We start from the raw sequence: 21,048 nt of genomic DNA on the forward strand, positions 1-21,048 counted from the left end.
TAATCCCTGAGAGCTGCCGGGTGTGACCCAAAAAACAAAAACAAACAAACAAAATAATGAGTGCTGGCTTTATGTGGGAATGCTCCTGTGTTCAGCTGTAATAGGTTTGGATATTACAAGTGTGCTAACTTTCATCAGTAAGTGGACAGGCTTTTATTGTGGATGCTGGAACCACATCTGGTGGTGTTCAGGGCTTACTCCTGACTGTGATTGGGTTGCTTGCAATGCCTTACGCAAGATTCAGTGTATTCTTTCTAGCCCCTGAAGTTGGGGTTAATTAAGCCTCATCCCGGTGTGAGTGGTCTGTATCAGCATAAATCTGTAAACAGAACTCAGACTCTCCAAAAAGCCTCCCAAGTGGGAAGGAGGGCCTTGTCAGTGTATGTTCAGTGTACATACAGGGCCTTACACACACACCCCCACTTATTCCAGTGCTACTCTGTGGTACCCTAGACTCATCACCACCTCAGGGTTTCCCAGAGTGGGCCTTCTAGAACTTGTACACCTAACATGTAGACCTTATTTCTCGAGGTGATTGAGGAGAGAGTCCGTCTCCTCCATTCATCGGGAATCAGGGAGTATAGATGAGCTGGATGCTGGTGGCTCAGGTTGTTGTTTTTTTTTGTTTGTTTGTTTTGTTTTTTGGTTTTTGGGCCACACCCGGCGGTGCTCAGGGATTACTCCTGGCTGTCTGCTCAGAAATAGCTCCTGGTAGGCACGGGGGACCATATGGGACACCGGGATTCAAACCAACCAGGTTAGGTCCTGGATCGACTGCTTGCAAGGCAAACACCGCTGTGCTATCTCTCCGGCCCCATGATTTTTTTAATAGCAACTTTATTTAAACACCATGATTACAACAAACATGTTTGTAGTTTTTAGTTACAGAAAAGAACAAGCCCCTTCACCAGTGCAACCTTCCCACCACCAATGCCCCCCATATCCCTCCTCCCCTACCCCCTGCCTGTCTTCGAGACAGGCATTCTATTTCTCTCATTATCATTGTCATGATAGTTATTAGTGTACTTATTTCTCTACCTGTGCTCACCACTCTTTATGGCAAGCATCATATGAACTGGTCCTTCCAGCCCTCATCTCTATTATCTCTGGGTATGTCTTTTATTTTTCTTTTTTTTTTTTTTTTTTTTTTTTTTTGGTTTTTGGGTCACACCCGGCAGTGCTCAGGGGTTACTCCTGGCTCCAGGCTCAGAAATTGCTCCTGGCAGGCACGGGGGACCATATGGGGCGCCGGGATTCAAACCAATGACCTCCTGCATGAAAGGCAAACGCCTTACCTCCATGCTATTTCTCCGGCCCCTCTTTTATTTTTCTTAAATCCCCCAGATGAGTGGGAATATTTTGCATCTATCCTCCTCTGACTCATTTCACTCAGCATAAGAGTTTCTATGTCCATCCATATATAGAAATATTTCATGACTTCATTTTTCCTGACAGCTGCATAATATTCCATTGTGTATATATACCACAGTTTCTTTGGCCACTCATCTGTTGTCGGACAACTGGGTTGTTTCCAGATTCTGGTTATTGTACGTAGCGCTGCAATGATTTAAGTGTGAGGAAGGCATTTTTGTATTGCGTTTTTGTGTTCCTTGGGTATATCTCTACGAGTGGTATAGCTGGATCATATGGGAGCTCAATTTCCAGTTTTTTGAGGAATCTCCATATTGTTTTCCATAAGGGCTAAACTAGACGGCAATCCCACTAGCAGTGAATGAGAGTTCCTTTCTTCTCCTCACATCCCGCCAACAGTACTGATTGTTCTTTTTTTTTTTTTTTTTTTTTTTTTTGGTTTTTGGTTTTTGGGTCACACCTGGCAATGCTCAGGAATTACTCCTGGCAGGCTTAGGGGACCATATAGGATGCCGGGATTCAAACCAATGACCTGCATGGAAGGCAAATGCCTTACCTCCGTGCTATTTCTCCGGCCCCACTGATTGTCCTTATTCTTTGTGATGTGTATCAGCCTCTGTGGTGCGAGATGGTACCTTATTGTTGTTTTGATTTGTATCTCCCTGATAATTAATGATGTAGAACATTTTTTTCATGTGCCTTTGACTATCTGTATTTCTTTTTTTTTTTTTTTTTTGGTTTTTGGGCCACACCCTGTGACGCTCAGGGGTTACTCCTGGCTATGCGCTCAGAAGTTGCTCCTGGCTTCTTGGGGGACCATATGGGACCCAGGGGATCGAACTCGGTCCGTCCTAGGCTAGCGCAGGCAAGGCAGGCACCTTACCTCCAGCGCCACCGCCCGGCCCCAATATCTGTATTTCTTATTTGAGGAAGTGTCTTCATTTCTTCTCCCCATTTTTTGATGGGGTTAGTTTTTTTTCTTGTTAAGTTTTTTTAGTACTTTGTATATCTTAGACATTTGCCCCTTATCTGATGGGTAATGGATGAACAGTCTCTCCCATTTTTGTTTTTGGGTCACACCCGGCAGCACTCGGGTTACTCCTGGCTCTGTGTTCAGAAATTGCTCCTGGCAGGCTCAGAGGACCATATAGGATGCTGGGGATCAAACCCAGAGTCATCTTGGGTTGGCCACGTGCATGCAAGGCAAACGCCCTACTGCTGTACTATCACTCCAGCTATCCAGGAGTAATTTCTGAGCTCAGCAAGGAGTAATCCCTCAGCATCTCTGGGTGTGACCCAAAAATCAAACAAAACAACTACTAAACATTCTGAACTTCTGTGTTGTTCCTCTGAAATGGAGATTAATATTTTACTTTTATTCTTCCTTAAAATATTCTAGAAGCCCTAGTCGAAGCCCTAGTAGCTCTCCTATACGACCACATAAAGCTGGCGTCATTTCTGCTCAGAATATCTACAGCTTTGGCTTTGGGAAGGTAAGAGATTGCTCCTGGTTAGCCAGCACTTGCAGGCCTAACTGTATGGTCCATCAGCTAATCATGTCCATCTCTCATAGTCTTAGCCCACTCCCTCCACTTTCTAGATTACACCTGAAGTGCTTTCTGTACCCCCTTTGTAGGATGAGTCCCTCTGAGATGTCTTATTCTTACTGAAAATCTTGGAAGATTTCTGAGGCAGGAGTGATAGCACAGTGGTAGGGCGTTGGCCTTGCACATGGCTGATCTAGGACAGACTTTAGTTCAGTCCTCCGGCGGAGCGATTTCTGAGTGTAGAGCCATGAGTAACCCCTGAGCACCACCAGGTGTGCCCCAAAACAACCAGAAAAAGGAAAAAAAAATGACTCTTTAGGTTCCCATGAAGGTTTGCTGTTCATGAAGAGAGGCAGAGAGCTTCACTGGTCACAGGGGTCTTCTTTCTGACTAACCTTGCCCTGAACAGTTTTACCAGCATTATTGGAGAGCCTTTAAGGAATTGAGCTATTCAGTTGAGACATGTTTTGGAGGAAAACAGCATATTTGGGGTCTTTGGTTTCCTATAAGAGAGAGTTGGGAAACATTGCTGGGTTTCAACCACTCAGTCCACAGACCTGAGTTGATTGTGTAGAGGCAACCTGGGTGGGACTCGGGGAGAGGTAGCTGGGTTGACTTTGGTTCTCTTTAGGTCTGAGTTATATGGACACTACAAGGAGCCCCTAAACTGGTGCTTCAGTTAGACATCTGACCTTTTTTCATGAGCTTCAGTTTCTTTATAAAGGGTAAAAATATTCCAGTCTCACAGGGTATCTAGAAAAACTTTTTGTTTGTTTGTTTTTGTTTCTGGAGGCAGCTCCAGCAATGCTCAGGACTTAGTTCTGGCTCTGCACTCAGGGATCACTCTGGCAGTGCTCAGGAGACCATATAGAATCCCAGAGATTAAATCCAGGTTGGCTGCATGCAAGGCAAGCACTGTACTGGCTGTACTATCTCTCTGCCCCTCACCCACTTACATTTTTTCCGGGGGGCCACAACCAGCAATGCTGAGGATCCTGATCCCACAAATTAAGGCTATCTTTGCTTTCAGTTTTATTTCACAGGGGACTCACAGCTGGCCTATTTAGGATCTCTTCCTGTGATTGGAGAGAAGGAAGTAATACAAGCTGATGATGAACCTACTTTTTCTTTCTTCAGTGGCCCCTACATGGTTATGACCAAGTAAGTATAAGGTGACCAGTAGGTGGGGGGTCTGATTAAGGCCACAGGAAGAAGGGGTTTTGTGTAATGTTTTTTTCTGGGGGGGGGGGGTCACACCCACACTCTGCAGCTCTCAGGGGTTACTCCTGGCTCTTCACTCAGAAATCGCTCCTGGCAGGCTCAGGGGACCATATGGGATGTCAAGGATTTGAACCTGGGTCTATCCCGGGTCAACTGCTGTGCTATCACTCTAGCCCAGTGTAATCTCCTTTTAAATATCGAAGAACTGATGTTTAAATCAAAGTCTCTTGACCTGGACACCACTTTTTTTTTTCTTTTTTCTTTCTTCTCTTTTCCACTCAGATTATACTCTCTTGCTCACACCAACTCAAACACATTATGAACGATCATCAGTGGCAGAAAGTAGCTTGCAAAAGCATCACTTAAAGCCGATTTCACGCTCAGGAGAGAGTGTTGGACACCACTTTTGTTTGTTTTCTGTTTGTTTTTTGGGCAAATAACATTTGTTGTGGGAATTGCCCTTTGTTGTAAGCTCATAAGTCTTCCCACTCTGGCTTCTTGATGTCTTTGAACTTGCAAGTGTTTCCCTGCTTATGAGAAACATTCTTCTAGTGTGATTTTTTTTTTTGTTTGTTGTTTTTGGGACACACCTAGCAGCACTCCAGGGTTACTCCTGGTTTGGACACAGAAATTACTCCTTACAGGCTTGGGACCATATGGGATGCTAGGGATCAAATCTGGGGCAGCTGTGTGAGCAAGGCAAGTACCCTACCCACTATGCTATTGCTCCAATCCCTCTCCTATTTTTAAAAAATTGTTTTGGGGCCACACTATTCCTGGGTCTGCATTTAGGGGGTCATTCCTGATGGGCTTAGGGGACCATGTGGAGTGCTGGGAACTGAATCCAAGTCTGTAGAGTGCCTAGCAAATACCTCCTTACACACTGCACTCTCTGGCCTCAGGAAGACATTTTTTTTTTGTTCATTTTTGTTTCTTTTTGGCCACACCTAGCAGTGCTCAGGGGTTATTCCTGACTGCACTTCGGTGTCATTCCCGGGGGTGCTCAGGGACCATTTGGGATGCTGGAGATCAAACCTGGTCAGCTGCAAGCATTCAAGCATTGCAGACACCCAGCCTGCTGTGCCATCTCTCCGACCTATATGATATTTTTGGGGGGGGGGTGTCCCCTACCAGGAAGTGCTCAGGGATAATTCCTGGCTCCATACTCGAAAATTATTTCTAGTAGTGCTTGAGGGGTCTTATGGGGTGCAGGGGTTTGAACGCAGGTTGGCCATGTTCAAGGCAAACACACTACCCAATTTTAAAGAGGCTTCTTTCAGAAACCCTAGGCTCTCTCTCTCTCTCTGGCAAACTCATGCCTTGTTTTCCTGTCCATATCACATGTTGGTCTCTTTGTCCACTTCTTTGACCCAGGTGACCAGCATCTTTTACCTGGCCTGGCCTCCCATTTTCTGAGCCTTACCTTCTGCCTCTCTCCCATATTGCTGGTATCATTGTCAGAAACACAAACCTGATCAGTTCTTCCCTCTCTTCCTCAAATTCTTCAGGACAGGGCCTGAGTAATAGCACAGCAATAGGGCATTTTTCCTGCAGGCAGACGATCCGGGATAACCCTGGTTCAATCCCTGGCATCCCATATGGTGTCTGGAGCTTGCCAGGAGCGATTTCTAAGCAAAGAGCCAGGAGTAATCCCTGAGCCCCGACAGGTGTGGCCCAATACCCCCACACACATCCCCACCCACACAAATTATCAGGATACTTCTCAGTTGGTAGACTCTCAGGGTTCTTTAGGAACCTTAGGGAGGGATCCCCCAAGAGTGCCCAGGACTTTAAATACTACTTCTGTGCTCGTGGGCTGGGAGAAATTCTCACTCCACTTGCATTCACACTCTGTCCTCTCCTTGTAGCCTGTTGTGGAATGGGAGCAGGGTCACGGTGAAGGAACTGGGTCTGCCCAGCCACTCACACTGCAGCAGGCTCTGGCTGTCTGACTTGCTAATTGCAGAGCAGGAACACTGCAGGTGAGAATGGGGACCATGGTGAGAGGGGGCCTCTGTAAGACAGTATCCGGGGGTCTGGGTTGTGGAGGACATTTCCTGATTGGCGATTTGACTTCAAAGAGTTGCCCGAATAATAGGATCTTTTTTTTTTTTTTTTTGGTGTTTTTGAGTTACACCCGGTGAAACACTGGGTTGCTCCTGCCTATGCAGTCAGGAATTACTCCTGACATTGGTTGGGGATCAGATAGGATGCCTGGGATCAAACCTGGAATGGAAGCATGAAAAGCAAGCTCCCTACTGTAGTATCTCTCGGACCCCAAGAAGAGGATTTAGAGAGTAGCCTATGGCATAGGTGTGGTAGCGCTGAGGTGGTACCTGCATTTCTGCAAGAGCTTTATGTGGACAGGCTTCTCTTTTGGACTCAAAATGTGTTCAAGAGGCCTCGATGGAAGATAGATGCTCATTTTTCCACCATATCCTCCTTCCTTTAGTTGAAACTTCTTCTTTTCTTGCAGTAAGCTGCGACACCCACACCTGCTGCAGCTGATGGCTGTGTGCCTGTCCCAGGATCTGGAAAAGATCCGCCTGATATATGAGCGTATCACCGTGGGGACACTGTTCGGGGTTCTGCATGAGCGGGTGAGTGACTGCTCCATGGATCCTCCCTCACTACTCTCCTGGCTTCTCATTAGGCCTTGTCTTCTGCCTAGCAGTAGCTCTTCCTATTTTTTTGTTATGGGGCCATATCCAGTAGTATTCATGAATAACTCCTAGTGGGCTCAGAGGACCCATATATATAGGATTCCAGGAATCAAAACTGGGTTGGCTGTGTGCAAATGCTCTCCCTGCTGTGCCATTGCTCTGGCCCCAGCTATCCTGTTGTACATGAATGCATTGAAGACTAATCTCTTAATTCTTCACTATTGTTTGTTTTCTTTTTTTTAATTCTTCACTTTTGTAACTTTGTAATGCACTTTGCTGGAAATAGTATGTTTTCTTTTTTTTTTTTTTTTTTTTTTTGGTTTTTGGGCCACACCCGTTTGATGCTCAGGGGTTACTCCTGGCTATGTGCTCAGAAATCGCCCCTGGCTTGGGGGGACCATATGGGACGCCGGGGGATCGAACCGCGGTCCTTCCTTGGCTAGCGCTTGCAAGGCAGACACCTTACCTCCAGCGCCACCTACCCGGCCCAAGGAAATAGTATGTTTTCACTACTGTTAGTCCTGCTGCTGTCTTTTTTTTTTGGGGGGGGGGGGTTGGTTTTTGGGTCACACCCAGCAGCACTCAGGTTACTCCTGGTTCTCTGCTCAGAAATCACTCCTGGCAGGCTCGGAGGCCATATGGGATGCCAGGATTCGAACCACCATCCTTCTGCATGAAAGGCAAACGCCTTACCTCCATGCTATCTCTCCGGCTCTGCTGCTGTCTTTTTTACTTGTTTTTGGGTCATACTTGGTATTCAGTGATCTAAACCAGAAATGTTGCTTCAGCAGGGTGAGGCTCCAGTTATGCTCAGAGGGCCATGTAGTGCTTGGGAATAACCTCAGGACTCCTACATGCAAAGCATGTGTCTAGCTCTTTGAGTCATTTTCCCTGACCCCTACTTTGACTTCTTTTTTTTTTGTCTGTTTTTTGGGTCACACCCAAAGGCGTTCAAGGGTTACTCTTGGCTCTGGCAAGCTCCAGAGATCATATGGGATGCTGGTGATCAAACCCTGGTCGGTCACATGTAAGGCAAACGCCCCACCTGCTGTGCTCTCGCTCAGGCCCTGGCTTCTTTTTTGTTTGTTTTTTGTTTTGTTTTCTTTTTTGATCACAACCGGCAGCGCTCAGGGGTTACTCCTGTCTCTACACTCAGAAATCACTCCTGGCAAGCTCGGAGGACCATATGGGATGTTGGGATTTGAACCACTATCCTGCATGCAAGGCAAACACCCTACATCCATGCTATCTCTCCGGCCCCGGCCCCGGCCCCTGGCTTCTTCATCAGACATCTAAGAATTCAGCAGATCCAGAAAATACATAGAGGCCTTACAACCACTGTCTTTATTTATAACCCTTGTGCATGGCACAAGATTTGTGCCATGTAGGGACTCTGCTGTGGAGACAGCGGTTCTTTTTGTGTCAGGGTCTTATCAGTGCCATTCACTTTTCAGTTGTCTAGGTAGGAGGCTTCTCTGGAGTCCCACCCTCCTGGGAAGTGCATCTTGGACTGAAATGTCCTTCAGAGAAGTCCTGAGGGATTAAGCTTTCTCCCTACTGCTCTGAAGTCTCATAGGAAAGCTTCTTTCCCCAACTTTCTGGATTTCTTCTGATTGAGGACCTCTTATTAGCTTTCCACTTATTCTGGTCTTTCTTTGCATGGGGGAATTGCCTGAAATTGCCTTTTTTTTTTTTTTTTTTTTGGATAGATGACCCATTGTGACTTTAATCCTCTCTGTATTGATGGTGTGAATGAAGTTCTGTTCTCTTTTTTTTTTTTTCTGGGCCACACCCATTGGCACTCAGGAGTTACTCCTGGGTCTGTGCTCAGAAATCACTCCTGGCAAGCTTGGGGGACCATATGGGGTGCTGGGATTGAACCCAGGTTGGCCATGTGCAAGACAGACGTTCTACCAGTGCTGTTGCTCCAGCCCTAAGTTCTGTCCTCTTGGGCTGACCTTGCTGGATCATATGATTGGGGTCAGGACTAAATGGTATCCAGAAGCACAGGTTTGGGTGGAGGCAGGTGATTAGAGGTGGCTGTTGTCCTACTCTGGCTGTTTTCTCCACCCCTGTCCTAGATGCACAGGCCTTGAGGAATTTCTCCTTTACCTGGTATGTAGCAGCTTAGCTGAGGGAGAGGAGCTCAGGTTTGGAGCCAGGGGCCTGGGATGAGTGAGACTTAGATCCTTCCACTCCTCTAAGCTTCAGAGTCCTCTAAATTGGGAGCTCTGGGTAAGTGTAGCCTGTCAATGAAAATGACTCAAGAAATGACTGGACATTCTAAGTGTCAGGGGTGCAGTCCCTTTGGTTCCCTGCTGACTTGCTGTCTTGCCTGCAGCGTTCACAGTTCCCGGTGCTGCACTTGGAGGTCATCGTGCACCTGCTGCTTCAGGTCTCTGATGCATTGCGGTATCTGCACTCCCGGGGTTTTATCCACCGCTCCCTCAGCTCCTACGCCATCCACATAGTGTCCACCGGGGAAGCGAGGCTGACCAACCTAGAGTACATGGTGGAAAGGTGGGTGAAGCCTCCAGCTCACTTCCAGAGGGTCTCTCTGGGGGCGTCTTTGCCTCAGAAAGAACATCAAATCAGTCTCTTTTTCAGAAGTCAGCTAAACTACCCTTTATTGGAATTCTGCCAGTATGCCATCATCTATCCCTAGGCTTCCGGAAGTTTGAATTTGAATTTTACTTTTTTTGGGGGGGGGGTTTGGGCCACACCCGGTGATGCTCAGGGGTTATTCCTGGCTATGTGCTCAGAAATCGCTCCTGGCTTGGGGGACCATATGGGACACCGGTGGATTGAACTGCAGTCCGTCCTAGGTTAGCACGTGCAAGGCAGATGCCCTACTGTTAGGGCCACTGCTCTGGCCCCTGAATTATACTTATTTTTATTTGTTATTTTCAAATGTGATCTTGGACAATATCTGATGGTATTTAGAAGCTACTCTTGGTTCTGTGCTCAGGAGTGACCTTTTGCAGTACTGGGAATTAAATCAGATTTGTCTGAAAGCCAGATGTCTTATGAGAGGTTCTTTCCTTCCTGTATTAGTTCTTTGGCCCTGAAATTTTTTTGGGCGGGGGGTTTAGGCCATATCCAGAGGTACTCAGGTTATTCTTGACTCTTTGCTCAGAAATCACTTCTGGCAGGCTCAGTGGACCATATGGGATGCCGCAGATTGAACCTGGGTCTGTCCTGAGTTGGCAGATACAAGGCAAATGCCCTACCACTGTGTTATAGCTCCAGCTCCTGGCTGGATTGGCTACTTGCAAGGCAAACGCCCTATTGCTGTGCTGTCTCTCTGGCCCTGGCCTGAATTTTTTTTGGGGGGGTGGGCACACTCAGTGACACTCAGGGGTTACTCAGAAATTGCTCCTGATATAAAACAACTTTATGTATCTAACTACATTTATTTTCCCATCACAGGGTGAGTCAGGTAAGATGTAATAAATAAAGTTTTGCATAATAGCAAAAAAAAAAAAAAAAAAAGAAATTGCTCCTGGCTTGGGGAACCATTGGGACACTGGGGATGGAACCGAAGTCTGTCCTGGGCCAGCCGTATGCAAAGCAAAAGCACTACCACTGTGCTATCGCTCGCGCCCCCCCCCCCCCCCGAATTTTTATGTTGCTTATTTTTTAATTGTTATTTTTAGGTTATACCCAGTAGGGCTCAAGACTGTCCTTGAGGGGCTCAGAGGACTGTATGGGATGCTGGGTAAGAAACTCAGGTTGGCCATGTCGAAGGCAAAAACCCTGCCTACTACTGTACTATGGCTCTGGTCCCTGAATTTTTTTTTTTTTTTGTGTGTGTGTGGTTTTTGGGTCACGCCTGGTGGTGCTCAGGGGTTACTCCTGGCTGTCTGCTCAGAAATAGCTCCTGGCAGGCACGGGGGACCATATGGGACGCCGGGATTTGAACCAACCACCTTAGGTCCTGGGTCGGCTGCTTGCAAGGCAAACACTGCTGTGCTATCTCTCCGGGCCCTGAATTTTTATCTTAAGGACATAAATACTATGGAAGAGTTGTTGTGATGATTAGCCCTCCAAAGCAGTGCTCCATGGACCATTCCCAGTGATGCTCAGTCTAGCTGTATGGGCCTGAGAGCTCAATGCCAGGGTTGGATGATACTATGTTACTCTCACTCAGCGGTTATTAGAGGTCGTGAGGGCATACTTCACACCTGGCAGACCTCAGGATGCTGTCCAGAGCTCTGGAAATCAAACTGGGGCCTCCTGCATGCCAACCTTTGAACTCTGACCTCTGAAAGAATCTTTGAGCAGATGATATATTATTATTATTATTATTATTATTATTATTATTATTATTATTATTATTATTATTTTGGTTTTTGGGTCACACCCAGCAGTGCTCAGGGGCTACTCCTGGCTCTATGCTTAGGAATTGCCCCCGGCAGGCTCTAGGGACCATATGGGATGCTGGGATTTAAACCACTGTCCTGCATGCAAGGCAAACGCCCTACCACTGTGCTATCTCTCTGGCCCCCAGATGATATATTATTGTAAGTTTTTTTGAGGGGGGCCACACCCAGTGATGCTCAGGGATTACTCCTGGCTATGCACTCAGGAATCACTCCTGGCTTGGGGGACCAGCTGGGATACTGGGGGGATCGAAGCATGGTCCGTCCTAGGTCAGCCATGTGCAAGGCAAATGCTCTACTGCTGCACCACCGTTCTGGCCTCAATATATTATTATATGTTAGAAGATTCTGCTCACTCTTGTATATGAATAAGTGATAAAGGAAGGAAAGAGGAGAGTCAGGAATAATTTGGGACTGGAATTCTGGCAGGTTTTCCTGTGGGCAGTAATGAAGCACATACAACTATTAGTAGTTGTACTACTTCGCAATAGATCTCGTTTCTTTGCAGCCAGCTAAAACTTTTCAGTGGCATTGCCCCACCAAATCAAGTCCAGACATTGTGCAGGGCCTGGAGCTATCTCTGAAGTTATCAATGTCTGAAGGTCACCCTTCATTTCTGCTCCCTGTATCTAATGCTACTTGCAGTCTTGCCAGTTCACATCTGTTTTTTTTTTTTTTTTTTTTTTTTGGTTTTTGGGCCACACCCAGTGACGCTCAGGGGTTACTCCTGGCTATGCGCTCAGAAGTCGCTCCTGGCTTGGGGGACCATATGGGACACCGGGGGATCGAACCGTGGTCCGTCCAAGGCTAGCGCAGGCAAGGCAGGCACCTTACCTCTTGCGCCACCGCCCGGCCCCCACATCTGTTATACTGTACTTCACATCTGTAATACTCTCTACTTTCTCCTTTATAATTTTATTTATGTTTTTGGTACCTGGGCTACACCTGGCAGTGCTCAAAGCTTACTCCTAGCTCTGTACTCAGAAATTACTACTGGAGAGGCTCAGTTGGACCATACATGGTGCTGGAGATCAAACCCAGGTCAAGCACAAGCAAGGCAAGCACCTTACCTGTTCTTACCGGTACACATACTCTCACATACTCCCCAAAAGCATTTATTCTGTTTTTGTTTTGTTTTGTTTTGTTTTTGGGTCACACCTGGCAGCGCTCAGGGGTTACTCCTGGCTCTATGCTCAGAAATCGCTCCTGGCAGGCACAGGGGACCGACCATATGGGGTGCCAGGATTCGAACCACTGACCTTCTGCATGAAAGGCAAACACCTTATCTCCATGCTATCTCAGGACCCAAAAGCATTTATTCTGACGGTACTGTGTGTATTCTGCTTTTCCATAGTCATTTAGGTACTAGAATGTTGGCTTCATCACAGGACCAGCTACAAGAGGGCTGGGACTATAATTTCATCACTGTTGTTGGCACCCACCTTAGTGTTATGTAGCAAGTGTTCAAGAAACACTTAAGGGAGGGTCAGAGAGAGCACAGTAGTAGAGTGTTTGCCTTGTAAGTGGCTGACCCGGGATGGACCTGGGTTCAATTCCCAGCATTCCATATGGTCCTCTAAGCCTGCCAGGAGTGATTTCTGAGCACAGACCAGGAGTAATACCTGAGCACTGCGGATTGTGGGCAAAACAAAACAAAAAGGGGCTGGAGTGGTAGCGCAGCGGTAGGGAGTTTGCCTTGCACGTGGCTGACCCAGGAAGAACCTTGGTTTGATCCCCAGCATCCTAGGAGCAAGTTCTGAGTGCATAGTAAGGAGTAAACCTCTGAGCATCACTAGGTGTGGTCTCCCCCCAAAAAAAACAACATAAAAAAAAAGAAGCGTTTAAAGGAATGGGCCAGTTTAGATGAAAGGAAAACTTGAATTAGTTCAATACAGAGTTTGCCACTTGGATTGTGTCAGGAGCAGAGCAAGTTTAGAGGTTTGGCCATTTCTACTTTAATTGCCAAGACTTTTCAGGAAGATGAAGGAATTCAAGCATTTTCATAGTAGTGGAGCACCATCTATTGTTGAGTTGGAGGTATAACAGTCTCCTGCTTTTACTCTCCTATAGAACTGTAAACACCAGAGTTAATTGGAGCCTTAGAGATGGCCCATCGCCTTTCTTTTGCAGATGAGGAAGCTAAGACCCAGTTAAGTGAAGGGGTTTGCAGTTACCCAGCAATGACTAGAACCAGATGATTGAGGATGTTTCCTGGCCACACCCGCCAGTGCTCAGGGGTTACTCATAGCTCTTGTGCTCAGAAATCGCTCCTGGCAAGCTCGGGACTATATGGGATGCAGGGAATCGAACCCCATTTATCCCAGGTTGGCCACATAGAAGGCAAACACCTTACCTGCTGTGCTATCTGTCTGGCCCCTGGTGGCTAGCTTTAATAGAAAAGGATAAAGGATCCTAAGGGAGCAAAGGGAATGAAAGTGAAAGAAGGAGCCGGAGAGGTGGCGCTAGAGGTAAGGTGTCTGCCTTGCAAGCGCTAGCCAAGGAAGGACCGCGGTTCGATCCCCCGGCGTCCCATATGGTCCCCCCAAGCCAGGAGCGATTTCTGAGCGCATAGCCAGGAGTTAACCCCTGAGCGTCAAATAGGTGTGGCCTGAAAACCAAAAACCAAAAAAAGAAAAAAGAAGGTGAAAGAAAAAGGATATAGAGGACTCAAGAGATAGTAAAGGGATTAAGGCACTTGTCTTGCTACAGTCCACTTGAGGCTTGATCCCTAGCACTACATAGTGTCCCTGAGTATTCCCAGGAATGAACGATTCCTGAGCACAGTGCTTGAAGTAAGCCCTGAGCATCTCTGGATGTAGGCCCCAAACTCCTTCAAAATAAGGGGCTGGAGAGATAGCATGGAGGTAGCTTGTTTGCCTTGCATGCACAAGGATGATGGTTTGAATCCTGGCATCCCATATGGTCTCCCGAGCCTGCCAGGGGCAATTTCCGAGCATAGAGCCAGGAGTAACCCCTGAGCGCTGCCAGGTGTGACCCAAAAACAAAAATAAATAAATAAAAGCAAAAGTATTAATGTTTATTGCTTAAACCAAGCTTTTAGAGCTCTAGGTTGGTCCCTGTGTAAGGCAAGTGTAATAATACCTGTCATACAATCTCTTCAACCTCTAGATCTTAAAGATAAGATTTGGCACTTGAGTCAGTGATAAAATTTGCAACTTTCTTTTTTTGTTTTGTTTTGTTTTTGGAACACACTCGGCTGTGCTCAGGGGTTACTCCTGGCTGTCTGCTCAGAAATAACTCCTGGCAGGCACGGGGGACCATATGGGACACCGGGATTCAAACCAACCACCTTAGGTCCTGGATCGGCTGATTGCAAGGCAAACGCCGCTGTGCTATCTCTCCGGGCCCGAAAATTGGCAACTTTCATGTTTGAATCATGGGATATGATCTATGATCTCTGGCAGTACATACACTTGTATATGTTTGAGGCATGGTATCTTCACAACCAAAGAGATAACTTGAAGGACTGGAATACATACTTTGTATTTGTGAATACTGAGTTTGATTCCAGCACCATTGGTCTCCTAAGTACTGCACCAGGAGTGGTTGCTGAGTACCACCAGGTATAGCCACTAAAAATCACCACCTCTACTATCAGAAAAGAGTATTCATCCTGGTAATAAGTGGTATGTCCTTTACTAGAAACTGACAACAAAATGTTTTATTACTTTTCCTGATTTGAATATAGTACTTGTATGCCTGTTCATCAACAATAACAGACCACATCTCTATATTCAATACAATTAGAGTCAGTATCAATGTTACTGTTTCATGGCTCCCATGTGGACCCAGAGATAGGGCAATGACAAAACTCCTATCTCGAAAACATGTGATGCACTGCAGCCAATTATGATAAGATAATATCATGATAGACATCATGATAAGCAGTAACAAAGGAAAGGGAAGAGAAAAAAGAAACAATTGAGAGACATTCCAGGAACCCTAAAGGCTTTGATGAAGCAGGGGCTTGAAGGGGGTCTAATTAAAAAGTAAGCATTAAAAAAAAAAAAAAAAAGAATAAAGGGCTCGGAGAGATAGCACAGTGGCGTTTGCCTTGCAAGCAGCCAATCCAGGACCAAAGGTGGTTGGTTCGAATCCCGGTGTCCCATATGGCCCCCTGTGCCTGCCAGGAGCTATTTCTGAGCAGACAGCCAGGATTAACTCCTGAGCATCGGCCAGGTGTGGCCCAAAAAACAAACAAACAAAAAAAAAAAACAAAAAAAAAAAAGTAAGCATTGAGGGATAGAAAGAGTTTAAAGGGCTGGACCGGTGCCGGAGAAATAGCACAGCGGTAGGGCATTTGCCTTGCATGCTTCCTATCCAGGGTGGACAGTGGTTTGAATCCCAGCATCCCATATGGTCCCCATGCCTGCCAGGAGCAATTTCTGAGCATAGAGCCAGGAGTAACCCTGAGCACCACTGGGTGTGACCCCCAAACCAAAAATAAATAAATAAACAAAGGGCTGGACCACATCTTTCTTTTTTTTTTTTTTTGGTTTTTGGGCCACACCCGTTTGACGCTCAGGGGTTACTCCTGGCTATGCGCTCAGAAATCGTCCCTGGCTTGGGGTGACCATATGGGACGCTGGGGGATCGAACCGCGGTCCGTCCTACGCTAGCGCTTGCAAGGCAGACACCTTACCTCTAGCGCCACCTTCCCGGCCCCTGGACCACATCTTTCACTGGATGAGTGGGTTTATTCCAAAACACAGCATGATCCCGTTTGGTGTGGTTCCCCAAGCAACAAGTTACAAATAAAAACTATAAGCAGGTGGGAATGTTGCACTGGTGAAGAGGGTTGTTCTGTTTATGACTGAAACCCAACTACAATCATGTTTGTAATCATGGTGCTTAAATAAAAATTTATATTAAAAATAAATAAAAACTATAAGCAGGGGTCTAGAGAGATAGCACAGTGGTAGGGTGTTTGCCTTGCATGCAGCTAACCTGGGACAGACCCGGTTTTGATTCGTGGTATCCCATATGGTCCCCAAGCCTGCCAGGAGTAATTTCTGAGCACAGAGCCAGGAGTATCCCCTAAGCACCACTGGGTGTGGCCCAAAAACCAAAAACTAAAAAAAAAAAAGAAAAGAAAGTAAAAACTATAAGCATTGAGGGGCAGGAGGGATAGCACAGTGGTAGGGCAATCTGGGTTCTATCTCTGGCATCCCTAATGTTACCCCCAAGATTGCCAGGAATAGTTTCTGTATTGCAAAGCCAGGAATAACTTCTGAGTGCTGCTGGGTGTGTCCCAAAAACCAAACCATATGGGATGCCTGAGATTCGTCCTGGGTCAGCCATGTGCAAGGCAAACAGCCTACCACTGTCCTATTGCTCTGGACCCAAGGCTGTTATTTATTTATTTATTTATTTATTTATTTATTTATTTTTTGGTTTTTGGGCCACACCCAGCAGTGCTCAGGGGTTACTCCTGGCTGTCTGCTCAGAAATAGCTCCTGGCAGGCACGGGGGACCATATGGGACACCGGGATTCGAACCAACCACCTTTGGTCCTGGATCGGCTGCTTGCAAGGCAAACGCCGCTGTGCTATCTCTCCGGGCCCAGGCTGTTATATTTTAAGGGCCACTACCATAAAGATTCCTTGGTGATGTCAGAGACCCCTTAAGACAGGTGTGCTTTCTTGTTTCTTTTTATAGCCGGGATGAAGGTATGTACAGAGACCTGACTGGCATCCCGATTCCCACCCAGCTGTACAACTGGGCTGCCCCGGAGGTGATCTTACAAAAGGAAGTCACTGTGAAGTCAGATATCTTTAGCTTTTCTGTGATCATACAAGAAATTTTAACAGGTATGTTAAAATACATATTTATGGTTCTCACTCTCGGGTTATTTTCTCACTTTTCATTACTCTTATGAAACTATAGGATTCAGAAAGAAGAGCTTTCTTTTTCTTTTTTTTTTTTTTTTTTGGTTTTTGGGCCACACCCGTTTGATGCTCAGGGGTTACTCCTGGCTATGCGCGCTCAGAAGTTGCTCCTGCCTTGGGGGGACCATATGGGACGCTAGGGGATCGAACCGCGGTTCGTCCTATGGTAGCGCTTGCAAGGCAAACACCTTACCTCTACCTTACCTCTAGCGCCACCTTCCCGGCCCCAAGAAGAGCTTTCTTAAAAAAAAAAATCTGTGCTTTTGAGAGATACAAAAAACAAACAAACAAACAAACAAATAAATAAATAAATAAATAAATAAATAAATAAATAAATAAAACAGGTCGGAGAGATAGCATGGAGGTAAGGCATTTGCTTTTCATGCAGGAGGTTGGCGGTTCAAATCCCGGCATCCCAAATGGTCCCCTGAGCCTGCCAGGAGCGATTTCTGAGCATAGAACCAGGAGTAAGCCCTGACTGAGCGCTGCCGGGTGTGACTCAAAAACCAAAAAAACTCCCAAAGGGACCAGAGTGATAATATAGTGGGTAGAATGTTTTTTATTTTGCATATAGCTGACTGGCACCACAGAACCTGGAGTACCTCCAAGCACTTCTGGATGTGGCACATACACACAAAATACAAAAACTCCCAGAATTTTATTTTATTTTATTTTTGATTTTGAGCCACACTCTTGGCTCTGTGCTCAGGGCTATGGGATGCCGGGGATCCAATACAGGGTAGCCATGAGCAAGGCAAATCCCCTACTCGCTGTACTATCACTCTGCCCCCAGAATTAATTCCTTTGTCTATGGGCCACACTCAGCAATGTTTGGGTTACTCCTGGCGCTGTGCTCAGAAATCACTCCTGGCAGGATTGGGACTATATGGGATGCTGGCAATAGAACCTGGGTCAGCTGCATGCAAAGCATATGCCCTACCTGCTGTGCTATTGCTCCGACCCCCAGAAACTTTTGGTTTTTGTATTTTTGGGCCACACCCGGTGATGCTCTGGTACTACTCCTGGCTATGGGATTAGAAATAGCCCCTGGTTTGGGGGACCATATGGGATGCTGGGGGATCGAACCGCTGTCCGTCCTAGGCTAGCGCTTGCAAGGCAAATGTCTTATCTAGCGCCACTGCTCTGGCCCCTAGAAATAATTTTTTTAACCTGTTAGGGTTATTTTTAGAAGGGTTACATTGGGTCACTCATGGTGGCCACTGCTCTGGCCCCTAGAAATAATTTTTTTAACCTGTTAGGGTTATTTTTAGAAAGGTTACATTGGGTCACTCATGGTGGTACTCAGAGGCTATTCCCAGCTTAGTGCTTGTGGGTCAAATCTTGTGGTGCATGATTATGGATCAACCTGGGCTCAGCTGGATGCAAGGCAAGTGCCTTTATCCTATATTATTTTTCAGACCTGTACTGTTTTTTTTTTTTTTTTCTCTAACATACTGAAAGTGTTCAGGGCTTACTTTGGACTCAGAATCACTCCCTAGTGGAGCTTAGGGGACCATATGTGTGGTGGAGATTAAACATGGGTTAAACTGCATGTAAGGCACGCATTCAACCCTATACTACTCAATTCCTATAAACTATTTCTGTTTTTTGTTTTTTGTTTTTTTGGCAGGGGGGGCATACCCATTGGTGCTCAAGGATTAGTCCTGGCTCTGCTCAGGAATGACTCCTGGAGTGAATAGGGGACACTACGGGGTGCCAGGACTGAACCTGGGTTAGCCATAAATAAAGCAAACACCTAACCCGTTGTACTATTGTGATGACCTCTATAAACTCTCTTTTTGTTTTTGTTTTTATTTTTGTGAAATACCCCCCAAAATAAAGTGGCTGTTCAGTTTATTCTGGTATTGGAGGTTAAGCCTGGGCACTCATACAGGTGAAACATGCTCTATTACTGAGCTCTGATTAGCTGCTGCTGCTGCTTCCTCCTCCTCTCCCTTGCAACACCACTCTGGCCCCCATTTGATTTCTTTTTTTGTTTTTGTTTTTTTTTTTTTTTTTTTTTGGGTGACACCTGCCAGCGCTCAGAGGCTCTATGCTCAGAAATTGCTCCTGGCCAGCTCGGGGGACCATATGGGATGCCAGGATTTGAACCACTGTCCTTCTGCATGCAAGGCAAATGTCTTACCTCCATGCTATCTCTCTGGCCCCCACATTTGATTATTTATTTATTTATTTATTTTGGTTTTTGGGTCACACTCAGCAGTGCTCAGAGGTTACTCATGACTCCTTGCTCAGAAATCGCTCCTGGCAGGCTCAAAGGACCATATGATATGCCTGGATTCGAACCAGTGACCTTCTGCATGAAAGGCAAATGCTTTACCTCCATGCTATCTCTCCAGCCCCCCATTTGATTTTTTTTTTTTTTTTGGTTTTTGGGTCACACCTGGCAGCGCTCAGGGGTTACTCCTGGCTCTATGCTCAGAAATCGCCCCTGGCAGGCACAGGGGACCATATGGGATGCCTGGATTTGAACCACCGACCTGCATGCAAGGCAAACACCTTACCTCCATGCTATCTCTCTGCCCCCCCCCCCCATTTGATTTTTTTTTTTTTTTTGGTTTTTGGGCCATACTCGGTGACACTCAGGGGTTACTCCTGGCTATGCATTCAGAAGTCACTCTTGGCTTGGGGGACCATATGGGACACCGGGGGATTGAACCGCAGTCTGTCCTAGGCTAGCACTGGCAAGGCAGACACCTTACCTCTAGCACCTCTGCACTGGCCCCCCCATTTGATTTCTTTTTTTTTTTTTTGGTTTTTGGGCCACACCCAGTGGTGCTCAGGGGTTACTCTTGGCTGTCTGCTCAGAAATAGCTCCTGGCAGGCACAGGGGGGGACCATATGGGACACCGGGATTCGAACCAGCCACCTTTGGTCCTGGATTGGCTGCTTGCAAGGCAAACGCCGCTGTGCTATCTCTCTGGGCACCCCCCATTTGATTTTTTTTTTTTGGGCCACACCCGATAACGCTCAGGGGTTACTCCCGGCTATGTGCTCAGAAGTTGCTCCTGGCTTGGGGGACCATATGGGACACCGGGGGATCAAACCGCGGTCCTTCCTTGGCTAGCGCAGGCAAGGCAGGCACCTTACCTTTAGCGCCACCGCCTGGCCCCCCATTTGATTTTTTTTTTTTTTTTGGTTTTTGGGCCACACCCATTTGACGCTCAGGGGTTACTCCTGGTGGCTATACGCTCAGAAATTGCCCCTGGCTTGGGGGGACCATATGGGACGCCGGGGGATCGAACCGCTGTCCGTCCTACGGTAGTGCTTGCAAGGCAGACACCTTACCTCTAGCGCCACCTTCCCAGCCCCCCCCATTTGATTTCTTTTTTTTTTTTTTTTTTTTTTTGGTTTTTGGGCCACACCCGTTTGATGCTCAGGGATTACTCCTGGCTATGCGCTCAGAAATCGCCCCTGGCTTGGGGGGACCATATGGGACACCGGGGGATCGAACCGCGGTCCGTCCTAGGCTAGCGCTTGCAAGGCAGATACCTTACCTTTAGCGCCACGTTCCCGGCCCCCCCATTTGATTTCTTTTTTTTTTTTTTTTTTTTGGTTTTTTGGGTCACACCCGGCGGTGCTCAGGGGTTACTCCTGGCTGTCTGCTCAGAAATAGCTCCTGGCAGGCTCAGGGGACCATATGGGACACCGGGATTCGAACCAACCACCTTTGGTCCTGGATCGGCTGCTTGCAAGGCAAACACCGCTGTGCTATCTCTCCGGGCCCCCCATTTGATTTCTTTTTTTTTTTTTTTTTTTTTTTTTTTTTTTTTTTTTGGTTTTTGGGCCACACCCTGTGACGCTCAGGGGTTACTCCTGGCTATGCGCTCAGAAGTTGCTCCTGGCTTCTTGGGGGACCATATGGGACGCCGGGGGATCGAACTGCGGTCCGTCCTAGGCTAGCGAAGGCAAGGCAGGCACCTTACCTCCAGCG

General features: G+C 46.8%; 1 protein-coding gene and 1 pseudogene across 1 annotated transcript in view; one reads left to right on the forward strand and one right to left on the reverse strand.

The window, feature by feature from the left end:
- TEX14 (testis expressed 14, intercellular bridge forming factor) overlaps positions 1-21,048 on the forward strand; it is a 105,852-nt gene that overhangs the window by 15,200 nt on the left and 69,604 nt on the right. Inside the window, 6 exon segments of the mRNA XM_049764792.1 lie at positions 2,780-2,864; positions 3,949-4,079; positions 6,008-6,121; positions 6,616-6,739; positions 9,144-9,322; positions 16,864-17,015. Of these exon segments, the coding sequence (XP_049620749.1) occupies positions 2,780-2,864; positions 3,949-4,079; positions 6,008-6,121; positions 6,616-6,739; positions 9,144-9,322; positions 16,864-17,015 (785 nt within the window).
- LOC125995345 (uncharacterized) lies at positions 4,416-4,601 on the reverse strand (annotated as a pseudogene).

The sequence above is a fragment of the Suncus etruscus genome, chromosome 1 (genome assembly GCF_024139225.1).
Source record: "Suncus etruscus isolate mSunEtr1 chromosome 1, mSunEtr1.pri.cur, whole genome shotgun sequence".
Lineage (NCBI taxonomy): Eukaryota > Metazoa > Chordata > Mammalia > Eulipotyphla > Soricidae > Suncus > Suncus etruscus.